The sequence below is a fragment of the Electrona antarctica genome (assembly GCF_951216825.1).
Source record: "Electrona antarctica genome assembly, chromosome: 10".
NCBI lineage: Eukaryota > Metazoa > Chordata > Actinopteri > Myctophiformes > Myctophidae > Electrona > Electrona antarctica.
In genome coordinates this window covers 32,919,799-32,943,704 of record NC_136791.1, presented here as the reverse complement: position 1 = coordinate 32,943,704, position 23,906 = coordinate 32,919,799, and the positions used below count along the sequence as shown (strand labels likewise).

The following is a 23,906-nucleotide window of genomic DNA, read 5'->3' as shown; positions in this document are numbered from 1 at the left end:
AGCATTTTGTTTGAAACGGAGCACTCCTGCGAACTTTGGAAGCCAATCGTAGCCAATCAGGATGGAGTCTGAAAAATCTGAAAGACCCGTTTCGTTGAATGGCTCTAGAGAGACTGTGTACCAATTTGCGTAATGTTTGGACAAAATCTGTAGGTGTACTGTCAAAACATTTGTTTTACACAAAGCGGCCTCCTGGTGGCGCTATAACAGGCCAATGTCAAAACTTTGGAGCATGTGTGTGCGCAGAGTATGGCTGCGATCAAGCCAACGGTGCCAGAGATTAGCTGTTCACAGACGGACGGACGGACGGACGGACGGACACACAGACGGACGGACGGACACACGGACGGACGGACGGACACACGGACGGACGGAGTGTCTGGTGGAGACAAAAAGCTGGCATTGGGTACATGGCCTGAAAGTAGCCTTGATGGACTGGCGTTATGAGTAAAAATGCAAGGGATCTCTCGCTGACTAGGATTCTCCAACTACATCTCGCTCTCTTTATCCACCCAACCGCACCTCCCTCCAGTGTCAGACTGGGACCAATTGCATTGGCTTGGAGTTTATATGGGCAAATGGAGCTACCCCCCCCCCCCCCCCCCCCTCTCCGTTTAGCCAGTATGCATGTCCATCAGCTCATCCGACTATCACACAAGCACATACGCAAATTACGCATGTGAACACGCACGCAGGCACATGCGGATGGGCGAGCAGGCCACATAAACAAACATCACGCAGCCCATTGGTTCATCTAATGTTCCACAGATTGACTGCAAGCCAAGCTAGCCCCCACTACCACCACCAGACAAGTTTTGTTTACCAAAGAGTATGGTCAGATAACAGAGCCCCCTGAGAGCAGGTCACAGAGGAAGATAAGACAGAAAGAAAGATCATTTGAAGTAGAAGCATGTAAAATGATGTGAATGTCAACCCTCAATTTAAACTTAAGTGGGCAACCTGCTCAGCTGCAAAAACCTGACCCATCGGCGCAATGAAATAAAATGTCAGGAGAGAAAACTAATGTAGAAAAGGATAAAGTTGCCTGGAGACTGGGCGGGGAGGTTGAAAGTAGGAGACTGAGAGGTGTGAGAAGGAAAAAAACAAAGCAAGAAAAAAAAAGCCATTAGAGGGAGAAATAAAGAAAGAGAGAGCGCGAGGGATGCCAAGAAGCATGGTCTTCAAGCAGGCCTGGAGTAGCGATGGTGGTGGAAGCCGAGGCGGACTAACGTCTGGGCGGGGGCAGGCTAACGTCAGGGCTAGCCATGTGTACTAATGCGGATGACAAGTCCCCCCCATATCCACACTCTAGCTAATGGCGAATGCGTCAGCGTCGCCTATACAAACACAACCCCACACACACACACACACACACACACACACACACACACACACGCTCATATACTAACCGTCATCTCCGCCAAATGCCTTTTGCTTGAATTCACATGCAAATTGTGTGTGTGCGCGTGTGTGTATAATGTTCAAGCACTTTGGCGGACATGATCTGCCATTAGCATCGGGGCGGATTTCAGTAATTCCGGAAAAATACACACAGTCCTGTAATTTTCCCCTCTCTCATTTCTCACCGACACAAATGAGTGTATCGGGCGGGGGAGGTTTAGGGTGGACAACAAAGAGTGACAAGCTTCCAGAAGAGAGGGGAGAGAGATGGTGAGAGCAAAGGAAGGGTGAGGTGAGGAGAGGAGCGACAAGGGAAACATTTAGCCTGTCATTGTGTGCACAAAGCCAAGCGGCAGCATTGATAGTAATTTGGTCTTCAATGGGCTGAGGGAAACCCACCGTAGCATTCTTATAATTGCCTGCTAATGTGGATGGATGGAGAACGAGAGAGAGAGAGAGAGAAAGAGTTTGTGAGAGTGAGTGAGTGAGTGAGTGAGTCACACTTATGTGAGTAATGGTAAATTGTGAAATGGTCTATTCATAAAGCAACTTTGAGGCCTTTAAGTTGAAACTCATGGCCAGACCTACAGTCAAGAGTAAAAACAAGAAATAAACAGGTACATACTGTAATAAAATCTCCAGTGTTCATTTAACTCTTAAGGTTTACAAATGCATAGTTAACAATGAGGATTTGACCGTCTAGTGGTCTTACTAGCCTAGTAACTACTAAACTAATCCAGGGTAACCAGTCAGATAGGCAGACCCATGGCGGTGTTCTCTTACCGTCCATTCTGCCATGCTTAGCCAGAATCTTGACCAAGGCAAGGTATTTACTCGCATCCAGCACCACCGAAGAATCCTTCCGACTCCTAAAAAGAAATATGGAGAGGAAAAGAATGGTCACTCAGAATCTTCCATAACCTGAAACTTTCCAGAACCCGCAAAGTACTGTGGCGATTTATTTTATTAATTATAACCAGAATCAGGGAGGTGTGTCATGAAAAAAAACTAGCCGATCTATAAGCTCACATAGCGTTGCATCGTGATTCATTGAGCTTGTAGATTACTTTGTCACTGCTGGTGTAACCTTACTGACTCCCCCGCCAGTGAGGAGCCCCTTTGGGAGGACGTAGAGAATTGTCCTACTCCTCCCGCCCAACACTCCCCACTGACGCAGACAGCCCAAGGGTCACATTATCACCCTCCCCGCCCGGCTTCCTTACACAGCTTTTTTTTGCCAACATAGCGTAGCTGGACTGTGCATTAATGTCTCCCTTAATATTACTCATGTTAATCTTGAATGGCTTGCTGCCACCCGCAACACCACTGTGTGTGCGCACATCTGGGTGCTACAGTACAGGGCCTGCATGTGGTTGCAGAGGGGGGGATGAGGAGGTATCTGGGTGCTACAGTACATGGCCTGGATGTGGTTGCAGAGGGGGGGATGAGGAGGTATCTGGGTGCTACAGTACAGGGCCTGGATGTGGTTGCAGAGGGGGGGATGAGGAGGTAGCTGGGTGCTACTATACAGGGCCTGGATGTGGTTGCAGAGGGGGGGATGAGGAGGTAGCTGGGTGCTACAGTACAGGGCCTGGATGTGGTTGCAGAGGGGGGATGAGGAGGTATCTGGGTGCTACAGTACAGGGCCTGGATGTGGTTGCAGAGTGGAGGATGAGGAGGTATCTGGGTGCTACAGTACAGGGCCTGGATGTGGTTGCAGAGGGGAGGATGAGGAGGTATCTGGGTGCTACAGTACAGGGCCTGGATGTGGTTGCAGAGGGGAGGATGAGGAGGTATCTGGGTGCTACAGTACAGGGCCTGGATGTGGTTGCAGAGGGGGGGGATGAGGAGGTATCTGGGTGCTACAGTACAGGGCCTGGATGTGGTTGCAGAGGAGAGGATGAGGAGGTATCTGGGTGCTACAGTACAGGGCCTGGATGTGGTTGCAGAGGGGCGGATGAGGAGGTATCTGGGTGCTACAGTACAGAGCCTGGATGTGGTTGCAGAGGGGAGGATGAGGAGGTATCTGGGTGCTACAGTACAGGGCCTGGATGTGGTTGCAGAGGGGGGGATGAGGAGGTATCTGGGTGCTACAGTACAGGGCCTGGATGTGGCTGCAGAGGGGGGGATGAGGAGGTATCTGGGTGCTACAGTACAGGGCCTGGATGTGGTTGCAGAGGGGAGGATGAGGAGGTATCTGGGTGCTACAGTACAGGGCCTGGATGTGGTTGCAGAGGGGAGGATGAGGAGGTATCTGGGTGCTACAGTACAGGGCCTGGATGTGGTTGCAGAGGGGGGGATGAGGAGGTATCTGGGTGCTACAGTACAGGGCCTGGATGTGGTTGCAGAGGGGGGGATGAGGAGGTATCTGGGTGCTACAGTACAGGGCCTGGATGTGGTTGCAGAGGGGAGGATGAGGAGGTAGCTGGGTGCTACAGTACAGGGCCTGGATGTGGTTGCAGAGGGGAGGATGAGGAGGTATCTGGGTGCTACAGTACAGGGCCTGGATGTGGTTGCAGAGGGGAGGATGAGGAGGTAGCTGGGTGCTACAGTACAGGGCCTGGATGTGGTTGCAGAGGGGAGGATGAGGAGGTATCTGGGTGCTACAGTACAGGGCCTGGATGTGGTTGCAGAGGGGAGGATGAGGAGGTATCTGGGTGCTACAGTACAGGGCCTGGATGTGGTTGCAGGGGGGGGGGGGGGGTGAGGAGGTATAGCTGGGTGCTACAGTCCATGGCCTGGATGTGGTTGCAGAGGGGGGGGTGAGGAGGTATAGCTGGGTGCTACAGTACAGGGCCTGGATGTGGTTGCAGAGGGGAGGATGAGGAGGTAGGGTGCTAGTAAACCTCTCTCATCCCCTATAGGATGAGCCAGCGAAGATGAGGTCGTGCCAGAACATGACTTTGACAGTCGTTTGTGACAGTAGACACACGCACTATTAGGATGTACTTTACTGAACTTTGACATATGCCTGTTAATAACTGTTGAGACTGCACTTGCACTAAGATTGTGTACATACAGTATATTAATCCAGATAATGTTGAAGGACTGCTGACAGACTGGATATAGTATATTATGTGTACTGTATACAGTACATATGTAAATATATCAATTCCCATTCATGTTGATAGACTATACACAAACATTCTTATATTAATTGTCGATAGTCTCTTCATACAGTAAATGTATTCATATACTCAGCGTTGACGGACTATTATATACACAGGCATATCATTGCATCATTCATGCTGAGGAAGGCCGTTGGACAAAACATCTGTGTGTGATCTGATAATATTTTCTTAAGTAATGGGTATGCGCATTCATGTAGGCGTGCGTGTGGTGGGGGGGTGCTCACATCTCTGTCTTCAGGTTGATGGCCTCTTCCACATTGTCGTGGCGACAGTAAGTGTTGATGAGGGTGGCGTAAGCGCCAGCGTCAAGCTGGTCCTCATATTCCTGTTTCAGCTCCATGGCACGTTCTAGTTGCTGATTGGATGAAAACAAAAGTACAGTAAGTCAGATTGACTGGACCCATCACAAAGATGTCAGGCGTTAGACAAAAATAAATCAGCTGGACCATGGACGACCAACGTTAATGCATGTGACGTAGGACCGCCACACGGTCGCGACGGTAGAAAACATTATTTTGTTTTGAGTGATAGTTGCAAGCTGACCAGAAAGATAGATTAGCTACACTAGTAGGCAGCGTGAGGGCTAAATGCCCTCCGTTTACTCTGTCAGTGCATGTATGCGTGTCGCGGAGAAGGGAGGAGGCGGCGCACGGGTGTGTGTGTGAGTGTGCGTGTGTGCGTGCGTGTCATGACGACCAGCGGGGGTAGTTATTAAGGCAAAGTAACGCAAAAGAATCAAACCACTTGGCAAATGGCAACACAACAACTACACAGATTTGTTCTGCGCGGGACGTTTGTGGAACATTGGTTACCGTAATGAGGAAAAACGGTAAAATGAACTGCTGTGGGCACCGGTCGGGGGACATGGGCACAACGGCCACTGTGGCCGTCTGGGCATATAATTTTTCGAGGGGCACACGGCCAAAGAGAGGGGCAACGACGGCCAGGGCCGCCGTGAAATTCCTGCCCTGGTGTCGACAGTAGAATAGTCGTTCAAAGAAAGAAAGCACTTACATCCTCAAAACAGAGTAACATTAAGAGTTGTTTGAAAACAGCTCCTCCAGGTTTGCCCTCCTCTTTCAGCTGAAACAGGTCCTTCTCCAGATTCAGCTTGCTCTCAACACCCTGAACAAAACACACGTACGGGTCATTCAAGAACAGAGGTCATGATGACTCATCGCCATGTTTGATTGTCACGGACATTTTTATCAAAATTCCATTTTTGCCACGGACATACAACATGAGTGCACAATAATATTACCAGGCAGAGACACACAAAGAGAGAGCCCTGACTGACCACAACAGGTAGGGTAACTCTGAGAGTGTACAAATGGTACATGGTAATAGTAAAAAAAATCTGTGTCATACATATTCTGAAGAAAACCCGCAGACTTGATATTCAGTAATTGAATATTATGATACAAATAAGAACATGGTAATTGTGTGTAAAATAAAGTCTAAAATGTGCCACAGACAAAGACAAGTCAAGAACCCACAATGTGTATACTGTACACATGTCTGATGAATTGAATATGAAGGACCCCACAGGCTTTCTTGGGTTTTAAATTAGCAGACATTGTATTGAACTGTGCTTTCTATGCTTTTTTTTCTGCAAACTGTAAATTAAGTATTCAATCAATCAAATACACAAAAAACACTACCAATACTCACGGTGACTCTGGGAAAGGAAAGAGCTGCTGTGTCACTAGGGTCCACCAGCAACAGCACATCCTGATGCAAAAACACATGAGGCTTATAAGAATATTTGATAGTATATCAGAACAGTATCGAAATGCTATATAATATCATTAGGACTGTCAGAGGTACTTCATGCTACTGTACGAGTAGTATTACGGTGTGTAACTTGTGTACCTTGATGAGACTTTTGACATTGAAGGAAGCCAGGATGTTCCTGATGCCTCTGTAGATGTTAAATGAGATGACGATGTTCTGGAGAGAGGAGAGTAGATTAATTTGTGTTTGTGTGTGCCGCGTGCGTGCGCGCGTGCGTGCGTGCGCGCGTGTGTGTGTGTGTGTGTGTACCTGTGACTTGAGCTTGTGAAAGTATTGTCTCAGTTTCTCTTCCTGTGCGCGTAAATCCTGCTCCCCCATGGAATTGATCAGGTTGTACAGAAAGAAGGATACAGCCTCTGGACGGACACACGGACACACACACACACACACACACACACACACACACAAATGCATTTCTTTTGTTGCTGTGTCAGTCACCAATGCATTTACACAATTTGTATTTTCTGAAACCTCTGCAGTATGAGTGATTGAGTGACTGTGTGTGTGTGTGTGTGTGTGTGCGTGCGCGTGCGTGTGCGTGTGCGTGTGCGCGCGCGCGCGTGCGTGCGTGTGTGGCAGAGTGCACGTGCGCGCGTGCGATGTGTGTGTATTCTGCTGACAAAAGCTTCTTTTGCAATGTGAGTGGATATGCCACGGCTGGCAGTGACAGCCGCGCACGCACGCGCACACACACGCGCACACAGGCTAACGGGATGTGACACATATAACCACCTCATTGCTCCCACCATCACACACCAGTAGCGGCATGGCTGGCCATGGAAGTGCACGCGCACACACACTATGTGACATTGTGACTCATACACTGATACAGAGCGACACGGACACTCCCACATACACACTTTGGCTGTTCAGCGCTGCCTCAGCAGACAGGCTCTATATCCCCTGACAGAGAGAGCAGGTCTCACACTCTCAGGAACGCACACGGCGCAAACACACAGATCTAACAGACACACACACACAGAGCTAAAGCAAGGCAGACAGGCACACAGGCTTCATAACGCCAAGAGAGGTGGTCAGCAGTCTACCGCTACAGACACTGTGTGTGTGTGTGTGTGTGTGTGTGTGTGTGTGTGTGTGTGTGTGTGTGTGTGTGTGTGTGTGTGTGTGTGTGTGTGTGTGTGTGTGTGTGTGTGTGTGTGTGTTTTCTTACCAGCAGGAGTGGAGTTTTCCCTGCAGAAGCGTGGGTCATTGTACAGGAACTCTGTAATCTGGAACACATTATTATTATTATATTAATTATTTTACACACAGATTAGAGTAGCTAGACATACAGTACATGCACAGATATGAACATATATCATAATCATAAATCAATCTGTAGGACACACCAGACAGAAATATATAATATTAGCCATTGTAAGAAAGTATGTGCTTGTGTGACGGTGTTGTTCATCATATTATATTTAAAATTATTTAAAAGCCCACATGGAAACTGATTTGCTCTGTGCAACTCTTCGATAAACCTAAAAATAAGGCAACATCGACTTGTGTTACATGCGTATATCCATGTGTGACCAAATTAGCATTTTAAACATTATATATATTATACGTTGACTCCCCCTTTTATTTTAAAACTTCACTTATATTTTGTATACATAAAACAGATAAACAGTATACATTATCTGGGGATTTATTTTCATGTGAAGCAAGTTTTCACTTGCATTCATTGAATAATGCAAGTGATTAAGACGAGAAAGAAAAGAAAAAACATCTGAACATGGACAGCATTTGTTCTCTTACCTTCACCATGTCCTCCAGATTGTCAGACCTGCAGGGGGCAGTAGAGGACAAGTTATGAGACACACACTTCATTTAACTCAGACTGTACAAATAAATATACACCCAGAAAGGTAAAAAAAAAAACACCACCACCACCAGCAAATAAAAACACCTCTGTCTGCACTTACGGGTACATTTTCATGTTCAGAGCTAAATGAACACTACAGATGCTACACTGTGTTTACCCATTACTTTGATTTCCAATCCAAGTTTCCTCCAACATGCATGGCTGTCGGGCCGGCTTTTCCTTTTTATGCCAGTCCAAGATGATTTGTAAACTAAAGAGTACTACTTCACGAACATGTCAATGTTTAAATGATTATTGTGCATATCGACATACAGTATCACCAAACTGTGTTTTTAGGAAGACAGTTTCAAAGTGTACAGGACTTAAATGTGTCTCACCATTAATATATGTGACCAGATTTGACTGAGAGACTGCCATCGCGCAAATTCCATTTTTTTCCCTCCAAAATAAGTTAATAGCACAGGCAGACTCTTCACATACGAGAGCATGTCTGAAATAAGTGTCAGAGCTGAAATCAACATGTAAATATGAAATAAATGCTTAAACATGTAGCTAGGTGTAATGTTAGAGACCACAGAAGTGAACCTTTCAAGCCTGTTTTCTCAACTCGCTGTTTTCTGCAAGACATTACTCTATAAGCCATATCTCCAAAACTGGTGGGCCAAACTGAACAACCAATGTCAACTTGAAGCTATGATTCCCTGCTTTCATGTGACATGAAAAAACGAAAATTCAAAAAAATCCAATGGCAGTCCCTCAGTCAAATGTACATATGTGCTCTGCATCCTGCTCATAGCTTCTACATTACTGTACATTCACAGATAACAAGAAGAACATTGTTCAGATAAAAGCAGGCAAAAAGTAAAGTTAATGTCCTGCTTGTTACAGCAAAGCACGTTTCCAAAATTCCAGCAGGCTTTCGCTACCCGTGCAACTTTTGTTCCATTATGTTGCACTCATACAGCCATACAGTACAATGAGTAAACATCTCTGAATGGACAGCTTGTAAGTAAAACACGTGTTAGAAAAACAAACAGTCGACACCGATAGCACCAAGGCCAGAGTATTATACTGTACACCCATTCCAATCAATTCACCACAGAGATAGAAGCTGACATTGATTTTCTCAGCGACAGTCCGTTCATTAGGATTTTTCCTCTGAATAGGTTGAATTTTTGCCATGGCGTGAGCTTTGGAGAACACCAGCCTCTTACAAGACTGTCGTTACAGAGTCTCACAATCGCTTTCAGCCATACGTTCATGTTCTGTTCTCAATTTTTATAGTTACAACACGGTCACAGAACAATCAGCAATTGTGTCAAAGCAATCAGCAATTGTGTCCTGTTTTTCAAAAACTGTATATTGTACATCAATACGTTTGAGTGAATCTTTCATTATTATAGAATCATTGTTCAAGTAACTCAGTATATCATGAAATACAACTGGAACCTTCATTTTAGATGGCCCAGGCAACCACCCCCACACACACCACAATAGGCAATGCATAGCGCATTTCAACAAGGGAATTCAATGTGCTTCACAATAATGAACATGAATTGATGTACCCAATGGAAACAATCCATAGGCTTTCTTGGGTTTATCCTCTTTTTTTCAAAAACTGTATGTTTTTCTTTTCTCCATACTGTAGATTGTGATGGAAGATGATGAACGCAATATAGAGACATGAAAGGTTACAAAGGGACAAAGTACCATGTCTGTACACATCACTATGATGGAACAGCACACAACACTGGCCTGTAGAAACACACATGATAGAAAGATGCACTCCGACGTGCACAAGACACCAGCAAAGACTAGAAAAGCAGAAAGGGCAGATCCACAAGTACATGTTCACCCAGACACCCACACAGCAACTAAATGATGACATAGTGTGAGATTTGTGGCATTGTCAGCTAGTTGGTGGACGGTGGGGTTTGGGGCATGAGAGAGGCAGGGACAGGGATGGTGTGGCGAGGAGGAGAAGAGATCTTTAACGATTTAAATATCCCCTGACCTCGTCTTTGACAGGGGCAGGTCCCCCATCTCACACACACACACACACACACACACACACACACACACACACACACACACACACACACACACACACACACACACACACACACACACACACACACACACACACACACACACACACACACACACACACACACACACACACACACACACACACACACACACACACACACACACACACACACACACACACACACACACACACACCAAATTATGACCCCATTATCCAAGCTAACACAGACTGTGTGAGAGTGTGTACATGCCTGTGCATGCGCCTGCATGACAGAAAAGCTTAACTTTTCAACCAGCAGACACATTTTCATGAAATCTAGCAAACGCACACACAGGGACACAATAAAAATATATGTATTTTGCCAAGAGAATACACTACATTCATGTATTGATGCATGGGTATGATTCCTGTACTGCATGTGTGCCGCTTAAACAAGATTCACTGAACAGCAAAGAAAACTGAAGGTCGGTGTGAGTCTTTCACGCATTCAGTACGATTGAAGGACCCTGTTCTTAAGTTCAAACATAATAGAGGAACCAAATGCTCTGAAGTGAAGTCACACAATTGGGATATTCCATGTCCAGTGTCAACTTCTATATGAAGTGTTTCACCTGAACGGATCGATGTTCAACAAATAACAAATAAGTACGATAGCAGCTATGAATGGAAGGCATATTATGTTAGCCATGATGTCATAAGCCATCTTGAGTTGTTTTCCTACAATCCAATAGTAGCCATCATTTCACTCCAACAGTATTATTCTATGAGGAAATATTTTGTATTCTTTCTGACAATGACTAAGAGGACCAAATATAATGCATGCTAATAATAAGCCTAATTATTCACCAACAAGTCAACTCACTTGTTTTGCAGTAAGTATTAATGGCAATCTGATTGTATGAATCAACCACAATGCTGTGTGTGTGTGTGTGTGTGTGTGTGTGTGTGTGTGTGTGTGTGTGTGTGTGTGTGTGTGTGTGTGTGTGTGTGTGTGTGTGTGTGTGTGTGTGTGTGTGTGTAAACAAAAAACAGGGGTCAGGCCTTACCCCAAAGCTAACACCATTTGACTGTGTGTGTGCGGTGTTAAATTGTAAATATTCATAAACGTGCCCTCAGCAAAAGCCCAGAGGTCAGGTCCCCATATAAGGGTAACAGAGTGTGTGTGTGTGTGTGTGTGTGTGTGTGTGTGTGTGTGTGTGTGTGTGTGTGTGTGTGTGTGTGTGTGTGTGTGTATTAGATCAATATGGCTCTGGGTGTGGTGGAGCTGTGGCGGGCATCTGCTAATTTGCATATCTCCCACGGTGCTTTGGGCCGAGTGCTGAGGGATGAAGGCCTCCATATGCATGAGGTATTGGTCTGTTCACACGCGTGCATGCCTGTGTCTGTATCTGAGGGTGTGTGTGTGAGTGTGTGTGTGTGTGCGTACTCGTGTGCACGTGTGTGTGGGAAGAAGAGCGTGTATTTCCCTGCAGCTGGCAGTGTGCACTGTAGATGGTGTGATATGCTGCACATGTCATCTAAATAACATATGCCGTGATGACCTCCATAAGGCCAGGGGCCCTCCCCTTAAACACCCGTCACAAATTATGAGGGAGAACACCAAGAAATGTGGAATGTTAAATGATAAAGAAAACACACAGGCGGGCAAGGACAAAACGCACTCACTTTTTGAATCCAGCGACGAGACTGCCTTTGAGACTGCCTCGGAAATCAAACGGAGGGAATGAGGGATCCGACACTGGACAAAGAGAGTACGGAGTGAGAAGGAACAACATACTGTACATTGTAAACAGCAAAATATAACAACTTTATTTGCTATATACAAATAAAGTTATATATACAGTGAGCTAAAATAACATGGCATGTACAATAATTAAAAAATTCAAATATATTTAAGTGCAAAAAAACAAGCAGAATGTCTGGCCAAAAGGTGGTATGGCTACAGGAATGGCCATCGGGTCATTAAAGCCAGAAGGGGATCATCATGAAGTATGAACGTACAAAGCCCACGGAAATCCAGCCAGTAGTTTTACACACATCTAAACCGGCCAACCGACCTCTGCACCTTTATAGCTTTGTTGCTAGCAGGGCGAAAAAAACAAAAGATACTTGGGGAGTGAGGGAATATACTGTAGTTGAGAGACTAAAGTGAGAAAAAGAAAAGAGAGGCATCCATTATTTAGCATCTCTCTCCATCCTGTCGCTCTGTCCAATTGGGGGGCATTGCTGCATCTTGTTATACAGTACATTCACACAGACTAATGTCTTGAAAGGCCTCATGAGCGCTGAGGAGAGGGTGGGTAGGAGGCTCTGTGTGTTGACACTGGCTCAATTAGCCCGCAGGCGAACCAGTGGAGATTATGGTGAGTGTCTTACTGGAGCTATTTTGGAAGAAGTGTGTGTGTGTGTGTGTGTGTGTGTGTGTGTGTGTGTGTGTGTGTGTGTGTGTGTGTGTGTGTGTGTGTGTGCTTACACGTGGTGTAGAGTGCAGCCAGGTCACTAGTAGCGAGCAAGCGAATCTCTGCAGAGACAAAGCTTTCCGACTCCAGAGAGCAGCCTACCTCCTGAACATAGACAAACACCTGCATGTTAGGACGACTGTTGGACAAGACACAAGAATACTTGGGGCAGTATTATGCGTGTCTTAAGTACCAGGTCTTATTACTTAACTTAAAGGTGTAGTGAAATGAAAAATACGTTTTTCACACTTTTAGACCATCTCCGTGGTCATCATATGAGCATACCTAACAATGGATGCCAAAAAAATGGGAAAATTCTCATTTTTGTGTGTTTTTATATCAAAAGTCCATAAAAATATTTGTTTTATTACTTCCTGAAAACGAAAACGTGCTGCGTGATGACGTGTCGAGGCCCACATCGATAAAAGCCAATACAAATGAAGCTCACCCGTATCCTCTCCATATGTGCGCATCCGTGCAGCACAGCTGCTATTGATTACAGAAATCCTCCGTTTTTATTCCCATTCCAGATAACATCCAGACAGTGTATTACTCGGTTTCAACTTAATCATCACGCTAAAAGATGTATCTGAAAACATTATAGGGTAGAAATAAGCCACATAACAGTAAACTGGTACAGCTGCCGTCTATTTGATTTGTAAACAAACACACACCACGCTGCTGCGTATAGCATAGCAACAGTCCCTAGCTACCGTCCCATCGCCTGAAGGGATGCGACGCTCTGATTGGTTCAGAAACTTCATAGCGGTGTTTCAACTTGAGACCGTCTGAAACTTCAAAATAAAATGTCCACCATTTCCGTTTCACTACGCCTTTAAGACCTGGAGGCGTGATCAATGCCATTTGGCTATTCTGAGTGGCCAAGTATTGACCACGCCTCCAGGTCTTAAGTTAAGTAATAAGACCTGGTACTTAAGACACGCATAATACTGCCCTTTGTCTCTAGACACACACACACACACACACGTCACACATGCACACCCCTACCTCCATGGCCTGGCGTGCGGCCTCCATGTTGGGGAAGGCTGGTAGGATGTATCTGGAGACTGTATCCAAATCGGCAGCCACTCCAAACTCCTGCATGCTTTTCAACACCTCCAACACACCTGCAACGCACACACGGACATGCTCTCAGACACAAGCCCTACAAACCATTGAATACATGGTGATTTTCTTAAATCTGGCCCTTCATGAAGAGGCATATTGTACAGTAGATTAACTTAAACTATATTAAAAGCAAACATCAGTGGAAAATGTGACTCGTTTCTTCTCTACTCCAGAGCAGAAAAACAAGTAATCAGGGGCACGGTGGCACAGTCGGTAGTGCTGTCGCCTCACAGCTAGAAGGTCCTGGGTTTGATTCCCGCTGTGGGCACTGGGGGAGTGTTCTCTCCTCCGCGTCATCAGTGCCCATGGGGTTGGCGAAAGGGCATTTCTGTGTGGAGTTTGCATGTTCTCCCCGTGTCCCCTAGGGTAGGTACCCTCACAAAAGACATGCAGTAATCCTGGTCTCTAAACTACCTCCCCCTGGCCAGCCAGGTGCCTGATGGAGGGGAAAGGAACTGGTCAGAATAACGTGTTCCTTCCATGCGCTACGTCCGGCCAGGGAAACTCTCCCGTCAGGTGAAATGAAGCAGCTTGGACTCCTCATACATGAGGCCAGTCCGCTGCCCCCCCAGTTTGGCAGAGGAAGTGTAGCACCCAGGATTACATTAGATAATTGACACTGGGTGATAAAAATGGGTTGCAAAATCGTGGGATAAAAATGTAAAAGAAAAACAAGTATTCAAATCTGTCCGACTGTTGAAGATCCTGTGGGGAGGTAAACCCTTTTTTTCATATTTACTGGGGTTGCCCTTCTGTGGCTCCATATTGGAGAAGTGTCCATTTGACAGTGTCTGGGAAGCAGTTTTTGTTGTTGAAATACATTATGTATCTCACTGACCTAGACGAACTTAAATGTACAAAGCAAGAAGAAGAAAATATAAATGTATAGAATATATTAATATTAACAAAAAATGGCTTAAGAAAGATATACGGACAATAAATTAGTGGATTGATTTAATCTACAATACAATAATAGTGAGAATTACAATCTTTCATGGAGAACTGGTTTAAATGGCTTACTAACTTATTTACCATAAGACCAGATTTTTTGAATTTAGTATATAAGTTGAGTTTATTTTCCTTTTGTATGGTTGACCACCTTGAATGACTATGTACAATTTGACCCATTAATGGACTTTATATTCACCTGTATGTATACAAGACAGTATCTATATGAGTGAGTTAGTAGAGAAACATATATCTCCCCCTATGTATGTCTGTATGTATGATTGTATGTAATGTGTCAGTCTTTACCTTTACCCCATTTCTATTAAAAATAAAAACTCTTGATCTTGACCATAATTGCCACAGAAATGCATGTCTCTTTGCCCTTTGCTTCCCATCTCTCTCTACAAAACATTGACCTATAATTAACCCATCTAATCTGTACAATGTATTTAAACTTAAAGGGGAAAGAAATGCATATTTCAAGGGGCTAGTGTTTTGTTGATAAGCCAATACATCGTTTGTCATGTTTACCACAATTTAGGTCAAACTGTGTTCACACTGCTAGGGTTCCTGGTGATTTCTTTCCTGTATTTCCGTTTTATTGGAAGCAAATAGCTGTAGAAAATGTGTCCAGAAATGGAAAACAGTTGCAATCATTTGACAGACATTAACATTTCCCCCACATACACAATCTCACATTCAGGCCTGGAGCCATGGAAGCAGTGCTTTAATCAGGGTCCAAGAAATAAACCAACACGCACATTCTCTCACCCGAAGAGTTGGGCACAGATTCATAAACTCAGTCTCAGAATACTAATGGCTGCTCCTCACAGCCTTGGGCTGGGCTGGTGGATACATGCACTCACATTCAGTCAGTCACTCTCTTCTCTCTCTCACACAGCCTGAAGTGGACTCTTGCCCCATCACCCTGCTCTCCAGCAGAGCCCTGTGGTCCTGCCCCAGGGAAATGGGCCAAAACAGCCACATGCATATGGAATAGCAACTCACACACTCAATATGCCCTGAAGTGCATGTGTGTGCGTGCACTGAGGAGCCACTTTGCATATGCCCGAGTGTGCCCACAGAAGACATGGGCCTAAATGAATATGCGTGTGTGTGTGTGTGTGTGTGTGTGTGTGTGTGTGTGTGTGTGTGTGTGTGTGTGTGTGTGTGTGTGTGTGTGTAGCACACACGATTTGAATGTTGTCAAATTTGGGGCATGATTGGTGTCTCCAATTGGATTTCACAGAAGTTTAATTGGGTTAGGAGATCTGGAATGGCTGCCAATGCAATGTCCCCAAATGCTTACAAAGTGTGTGTGTGTGTGTGTGCATGCTCAAATGCATAGGTATCCATATTTAGCATGTTGCTATGTGTATGTGATGACATAAATATCAAGGAATCCATATGCTATATATGACTGCTGAGAACACATCAATACACCTTGTTCCCATGCAGACCTCAGCAAACTTGCTAAGTGCTTCCCAGGGTCAGTGCACCTTGGTGTGTTTGTGTGCGCGGGCGCGTCTGTGCGTGTGTCTGTGTGCGTGTGTGTGTGTTTACTCTCCACTCAGGTTCTGAGACGCAGGCTCTGTATTTCTGTGTCCTCTTGGGAGGCGTGTGTTCACCTGGCAGTCTCTCTCTTTAGCTGAATAAAAGATGAGGCCAGTGCTTTTATCCGCCATTAAAACCCACGGCCGGGGGCTCCATTACCCCAGGTAGGGCTACCTGAACCACTCTGGCCCGTTCATCTAGCCATCCCGCCATCCATCCAGATCACTCATTCATTCATCCCCTCTCACTATCCCGTCTTCCGCCCACTTTCAAGAAAAAGTAAACGGGCGATCTGCCCCTCTCTTCTCAATGGAAGACTCATCCGCAGTTCCGTCTGCTCTGTCCATTCTTGCCAGTCTCATCCCTGTCAGCCGTCGTGTTTTTATGAAAGGGAGAGCGGGAGCACCTGTTTTCCTGCTGAATAATCCATGATGCATTTGGTGGTGAGCCAGACGGATACAGAACAAGTGAATGGGGAAGCGGACGTATAAAAGCCCCGATATACTTTGTTGAGCGCCAGTGTTGCACATCAAAAACAGCTGATCTAACAAGCCCACAGCATGTCTCGCTACCACGCATTGTGAACTTGTAGATCAACTATTTTCAGTGCGCAACACTGGCGTGCATCTAAGTATATATGTATATGTGGACGTTTCTGTCTCCTAGCTCACTTGAGATTTCTCAATCATCAGCACTTTTTTTGGTCGACCAAGAAGCCTGTGTGTTTTTAGAGTGCGTTCGAGAGCTTTTAAAAGGCATGATTACTAAGTGGGGGTACATGAAGCATCTATTCCACGTATTCACGTCTGGCTGTTTGAATGTCCGTTCTAGAAGAACACCTTGCATTTTCAGATGGGGAAAAGGCGATTTTGTTTTTTGTAGCGCTTTTTGACAACCCCAAACTTGGGTGGTGCTAGAGCAGGGTCCCCAATAGGCGGCCCGCGGGCCATTTGCGGCCTGCGGAGCGCCCCCTTGTGGCCCATGGACGAATTTAAACAATAATAATAACAACTTTGAATTAATACAAAAATAAAAAACCCAATTTTTGCGCGTGCAGACTCGGCCCCCAGCCTGGTACCCTAGTCAAAATATGGCCCTTGAGGAAAGTTAATTGGGGAACCCTGTGCTAGAGGATCACCAAAATAGCAGTGTTCATCTTTCAGAAGCATGACTGTACGGCAAATTCCATGGCAATCCAGCCAGTAGTTTCCAAGACCAAAATGTTGTATGGAAGCAGGACCGACCAACATTGCCATCCTTAAAGAGCCCCACCACTACTGGGACTAAAACAACTTTTTCGCTTGACTGCAGTACTGTCTATTTAAAAATCAATGCATTATGATTATGCATGATCAAGGATTATGCAACCTCAAAAGGCTCACAACACAATTACTTCAGCATGTGGAGCAAGTGCACTTCCTCCAATTGCCTCCTTGGCTGTGGTTGTCACAATTACTTTATTTTGGCCACAGAAAGATCTATTATCCTTTTACTAAATTAAGCACATGTAACTTTTCTCTTCTACCCTGGATTTGCTGACATTTTTACCATTGAACTAATGGAGCTGGCCTGCTTACGGTACATTGAATCTTGACCATCAGGTCAAAATTCGTGTCAGATCCTGTGTCTAGGTGAGATATGACCTTTTACACAATTTTAACGTCTCAACAGAAATGTGGGGAGACAATATAACCACCCCAATAACCCCAGTTATATTGTATTAACATACTCTACCATACAGATTGGACAAAATTGCATTGTATTCATTAAGAAAACGTTACATAGTGAGGCTTTAAGAATGCTGATTTTCAAATTCTTTAAGCCATGGTTGCAATTCCCTGCCTGCGCTGTGATCCTCTGCTTTAGCCGTCTAAATAACTGTGGGAGCATGCCATTAGCATCGGCCTACATGACTTGTCCTATTATGAAGCCTGATGGTTATACCACATAGACGACCTGCACTATGGGGTCAGTGAGTAAAGGGCTTGATATACTTTGTTACGTGTGGTGTCATGCAGCAGAAAATAGCAGATCTATGCATGGCAATGGTCACAAGATATGATCATCAGATGCATGTCTTCAGGTTAACTGTCAAACAAGAGTAGAGAGGAAGAGGAGGAGTTGAGTGAACCATTACCTGTCATCTTCCATCTTTGGACATGAGTACCTGTCATATCTCCTCTTCTCGCTCTCCCTACTTCAGTTTCTTTGTCTGTCTCCTAAAATAAACCTCAGTAGCGATGAGACATGTGTCGTTTGAAAACACACTTTCCAAGCAGCATTCCTCTTTACAGAAGGTAGGTTAGAGGTTATGTTCGGCTTCCTCTTTACGGAAGGTAGGTTAGAGGTTATGTTCGGCTTCCTCTTTACAGAAGGTAGGTTAGAGGTTATGTTCGGCTTCCTCTTTACAGAAGGTAGGTTAGAGGTTATGTTCGGCTTCCTCTTTACAGAAGGTAGGTTAGAGGTTATGTTCGGCTTCCTCTTTACAGAAGGTAGGTTAGAGGTTATGTTCGGCTTCCTCTTTACAGAAGGTAGGTTAGGCTTCCTCTTTACAGAAGGTAGGTTAGAGGTTATGTTCGGCTTCCTCTTTACAGAAGGTAGGTTAGAGGTTATGTTCGGCTTCCTCTTTACAGAAGGTAGGTTAGAGGTTATGTTCGGCTTCCTCTTTACAGAAGGTAGGTTAGAGGTTATGTTGGGCTTCCTCTTTACAGAAGGTAGGTTAGAGGTTATGTTCGGCTTCCTCTTTACAGAAGGTAGGTTAGAGGTTATGTTCGGCTTCCTCTTTACAGAAGGTAGGTTAGAGGTTATGTTGGGCTTCCTCTTTACAGAAGGTAGGTTAGAGGTTATGTTCGGCTTCCTCTTTACAGAAGGTAGGTTAGAGGTTATGTTGGGCTTCCTCTTTACAGAAGGTAGGTTAGAGGTTATGTTCGGCTTCCTCTTTACAGAAGGTAGGTTAGAGGTTATGTTGGGCTTCCTCTTTACAGAAGGTAGGTTAGAGGTTATGTTGGGCTTCCTCTTTACAGAAGGTAGGTTAGAGGTTATGTTGGGCTTCCTCTTTACAGAAGGTAGGTTAGAGGTTATGTTGGGCTTCCTCTTTACAGAAGGTAGGTTAGAGGTTATGTTCGGCTTCCTCTTTACAGAAGGTAGGTTAGAGGTTATGTTCGGCTTCCTCTTTACAGAAGGTAGGTTAGAGGTTATGTTCGGCTTCCTCTTTACAGAAGGTAGGTTAGAGGTTATGTTCGGCTTCAAGTGTGCTTTTTTCTCCTTGTCCCGTTTTCTTTTTCCTTGCTCATTCATTCCCCATTTTTCCTCCTCTCTAAATCAGGGTGACAACCTTGGTCTCATCCCGGCAATTAACATGACCCAAGCCAGCGCATAGTTAATGGAAGACTGCATGAGCCACTGCCACGGTGCTATGTCCATTAGAACAGATGAAGGGAGGGCTGCATTAAACAAAACAGTGGACAGGATGAGGCGGTCGTCACACACAAAATAGTGATGGGGCTTAGAGTGGGGCAGACCAGACATGAAGGCCTTTGCATCTCTCCTGTCACGCGGAATACAAACCCAAGACCTGACAACACTGCACAACCCCCCCACTCCCCCCTATGTTCTCCCAGGTCTCCTTGCTTCCTCCTTTCCTTCAACAGTGTCAGAAGCAATAAAGGCGCGTTACATCTAAGGACTGACAAGCACTGGCTTTGCTGGCGGCAGGTGGAAGCGTGGCCTAGCATATGCTTCCGCTAAACCCGCCAAATCCACACCTCATCAAAATGCAAAGACCCCCACCACCACTTCCCTACTGTTACTCGGCTCCAGCTTCTGCCTGCTAGTGACACCTGTGGACAAAAAGTGACACAACGCTTAATATTTCATGGGCTGTGCACACTGGTGCACGTAATCCAAAGTGAATTCCCTCAGAGCTCTCGCATTTACATGAAATCAAGTCACTCCGCATCAGTCACGTCACCTGCACACACACACACACACTTCCTACAGCCAATGAGAGAAAGGACAAGAAGTGGCTGTATCATTCATGAGGGCTAAAGCCAACATGTTCAGGAGCGAGTGAGTGCATGTGAGCAAAAGAGAAATTTCCTGTCATCCTTATTCTTCCTTCTTGCTTTAGTTCCGGTAAGTGCCATGACAACTAAATGGATGTTTCGGCTCATCGTGTTTGCATGGATTTCAGAGCGCGTGGCTAAAGGGTGAGAACCAGCACTGTGCGTGCGTGCGTGTGTGCGTGTCCCAACTGGCCTCCTGGCACTGAGGCGTCTCCACTCAAAGCAGGGAATCTGCACATACGGTACAAGTCCATTCAGTCTCCTGGTGCCATGCCATCTCAAATGCTGTCAATTAGCCGACAGTGGGAAAAATACATAACTTATTAATGGCTGGCCAACAAAAGAGAACCCCAAAGAGACAGTGAGAGCTCAGCATAAATAAGATGTTTTAAAAGCCGGCTTGTGACTAAGAGTGCTTGACAGGGTGAGCCGGGCAAGACATTGTGAATTCTGACAGGGGTGTCAGCTCTCACAGCGCCGCTTAACTGTCACCGAGATGATTTTCCCCCAAAGCTCATCAAATACTAAACATGGATTTAAAGGTAAAGCAAGGGGAGGGGTGGGACTAGAGCCCATAGATTTGATCCAGAACTTGGGGACAGGCAGGCACTGGAGCAAAATGACATTTGACCCTTTCGCCTCCAGCCTGTGCATGTGTAGGTGCACGTGCACTGTGCGCGCCCTGGTATGTGACATGCCTTGGGCTACTGAACCTCCCTAGTGTCCTCAAGGAACCCCCAGGCTTCTGCCATGAAGCAGACACCAGGTCAACACACCCACCCTCTCTGTGCCCCTTTATCGACTAGTCAAACTCAAAGTGAAGTTGTCATAATTCATTTATGTCAAAAACTTTGATTCTTGTGGTGTAATACATTCTATAATAAAGTCTGTCTTTCCTACCATCTGTCTCTACTACACTTTCCCTCACAGCTTTCCCACTTTCAAACTCAATAAAGACAAATTCAACATAGTTTACTGCCCACTCGCCTCATGTTTTAGAAAACTACTTTGATCACTGTGCCTAATCATGTTATCTAGTCTGGCCCTAAGACTGGAAAGCTTTTCATAATTCAGAGGACTAAAATAAAGCATATGAACTAGCATTTGGAAATGGAGAGGTGAGTCTGTGTCATTTGGGGGCAGGCTGTCCAGAGAATGGCTGACATCAAGTAATAATCCCTTTAAACTTTACAATCCATTACTAGAACGCTCTAGAGTGTGTGTGTCTGTGCGTGCGTGCGTGATAACTTCTGTTTGTGTGATTATGTCTTCTAACTTTCAGGCAGGGATCAGACTTCTTTGCCCATGACTGCCCTGAACTTTGTGTAATCCCTCCCAGAGGGGTCACTCATTCATATTTGAGGAGAATTCTCTTCTAAAAGCCCTTTCTGGGGCAGAGGGCTGATGAAATCATAACCCACAAAAAACCATGTACAATTTTCAATGTAGGCATTTAGCAGACTCACTTAACCAGAGCGACTTACAATAAGCAAATGCAGAGTGTGTGTAGTGTAGTGCCTCAGTAAACTAGGATCACAAGTAAACCAAGCATCAGTTGTCTACACAATATTCTATCAAAATAATAATTTGTAGTTTTGTACTATAGCATACCTCCAGGTAGGTGAACTCCAAATCTGGCGAAGCATCTGACTAAATAACCTGCCATCTAAATTTGTCTGCGCCTCGTCACCTCTCCCGTTTGTGATATTCATAGACAGGATCTCAAGGCGAAGTAGTGGGTGAGAGAGTATAGTATACGGTTCGGTGAGCTAAGGGTTGCATCACTGCTTTTTGCAGAGGATGTGGTCCTGATGGCACCATCGGTTCAAGACCTTCAGCTCTCACTGGATCGGTTCGCAGTAGAATGTGCGGCGGCTGGGATGAGGATCAGCATCTCCAAATCTGAAGCCATGTGGTTCTCATTGGATTGTGCAGTCCAAGTAGTCCAAGTAGGGAATGAGACTTTGCCCCAGGTGACGGAGTTTAAGTATCTCGGGGTCTTGTTCACAAGTGAGGGGAGGACGGAGCAGGAGATCAGCCGGAGAATCAGAGCAGCGGGGCGGCATTGCAGTCGCTGTGCCGCACAGTTGTGATGAAAAGAGAGCTGAGCCAGAAGGCAAAGCTGTCTATCGACCGAGCAATCTTCATTCCTACTCTCATGGTCATGAAGTGTGGATCATGAACAAAAGAATAAGATACAAGCAGCAGAAAAGAGTTTTCTCAGACGGGTGGCTGGCATCTGTTCAGTCACACGAGAGAGACTCGGAGTAGAGTCGCTGCTTCTTTGCTTGGAAAGGAGCCAGGTGTCTCATTGGAGCGTCTCCCTAGGGAGGACCTCGTTGCACGTCCCACTGGGAGGAGACCCTGGCAGTGGGGCAAACCAAGGACCAGATGGGGGAATTACACATCCACACTGGCCTGGGAATGCCTCGGAATCCTCCAGGAGGAAGTTGCTCATGTTGCTCTGGAGAGGGAACACTGGAAATCTCTGATGCAATTGTTGCCCCCGCGACCTGACTCCGGTTAAGTGGTTGAAGATGGTTGGATGGATGGATTGTGGTCAAGAAAAACAAGCCTGGGGTCACAGGCTGGCCTAGCAGTCCAGGCACATACAGCGTGTCGCAGGTTAGAAATCCTGAGCCATACGACCTTTGCTACGCTACCACGTCAAGGCAGATGGCCGCCCACCCTAGAGCCTGGGTCTGCCTGACGTTTCTTCCAGTTAAGGGGAAGTTTTTCATTGGTAAATGGTGCATTTATATAGCACCTTCATCCAAGGCGCTTTACATAGATTGGGTGACAGTCACCCATTCAGACACCGATGGCAGCGGAAACCAAACCATGCAAGGCACTTCATTGCCACTGTGGCAAAATTGCTTTCTCAGGGTGGGAGAATGTTGGGTCTCTGCTTTGCATGTAAAGTGTCTTGAGACAATTTGTTGTGATTTGACACTTTAATAGAATTGAATTGTCACTCCCCGTCTCCTGTCTATCTCCAGTCTTAGAGTGTTGCAGTCCCGTGCCCGACGAGCGGCCCGGAAGAGAATTTTCCTCATGCATTTTTCCCATAGACGTTTCAGAAAGTATTCATTTAACACTTTCAGGGCTTTAAATTGTTTAAAATCAAACGATCAACTCTGCTTAATACGCTAAACCGCTATTTGTTTAATGCGTTTAATTCGCCGTTTTAAAATCATTCAAAATAAATAACGGATTTGTCCCGGACCTAGTGACGAGGCCGTCGCTTTATAATGACGAAACCGGAAATCAAGTAATCCTCTGGGCTGCTAGGGCTTCTGGGAAAATGAGCCCAATGCATGTGAACGGGCCGTTTGTTTAGACTACAACATGCTGTAGAGGCTTTCCGCATTGTAATGGCCGCTGGTTCTTCTGACCAACAACAAACCAGACTATCTTTCGCCGGATTTTCGTGATTGAAAGCTGCAAATACTTATAGCGTATGCTCTAAAGGTAATAAGACAATCTCGGCAGCGTAGAATATTGGATTAAATAGCGGGAATGCGGGTTACGCAGTAGTCCTGTTAAAGA

General features: G+C 45.6%; 1 protein-coding gene across 2 annotated transcripts in view; it reads right to left on the bottom strand.

Moving 5' to 3' along the window:
* The window catches only part of LOC306931387 (leucine-rich PPR motif-containing protein, mitochondrial-like), an 85,756-nt gene that overhangs the window by 50,170 nt on the left and 11,680 nt on the right, over positions 1 to 23,906 (bottom strand). For both annotated transcript variants that reach the window (XM_079512766.1, XM_079512765.1), the window contains 11 exons: positions 13,672 to 13,790; positions 12,678 to 12,768; positions 11,870 to 11,942; positions 8,088 to 8,115; positions 7,498 to 7,555; positions 6,576 to 6,682; positions 6,405 to 6,482; positions 6,204 to 6,263; positions 5,547 to 5,657; positions 4,757 to 4,887; positions 2,185 to 2,270 (listed from right to left, as the gene is read on the bottom strand). In XM_079512766.1, the coding sequence (XP_079368892.1) occupies positions 2,185 to 2,270; positions 4,757 to 4,887; positions 5,547 to 5,657; positions 6,204 to 6,263; positions 6,405 to 6,482; positions 6,576 to 6,682; positions 7,498 to 7,555; positions 8,088 to 8,115; positions 11,870 to 11,942; positions 12,678 to 12,768; positions 13,672 to 13,790 (942 nt within the window). The remainder of the gene's footprint in view (positions 1 to 2,184; positions 2,271 to 4,756; positions 4,888 to 5,546; positions 5,658 to 6,203; positions 6,264 to 6,404; positions 6,483 to 6,575; positions 6,683 to 7,497; positions 7,556 to 8,087; positions 8,116 to 11,869; positions 11,943 to 12,677; positions 12,769 to 13,671; positions 13,791 to 23,906) is intronic.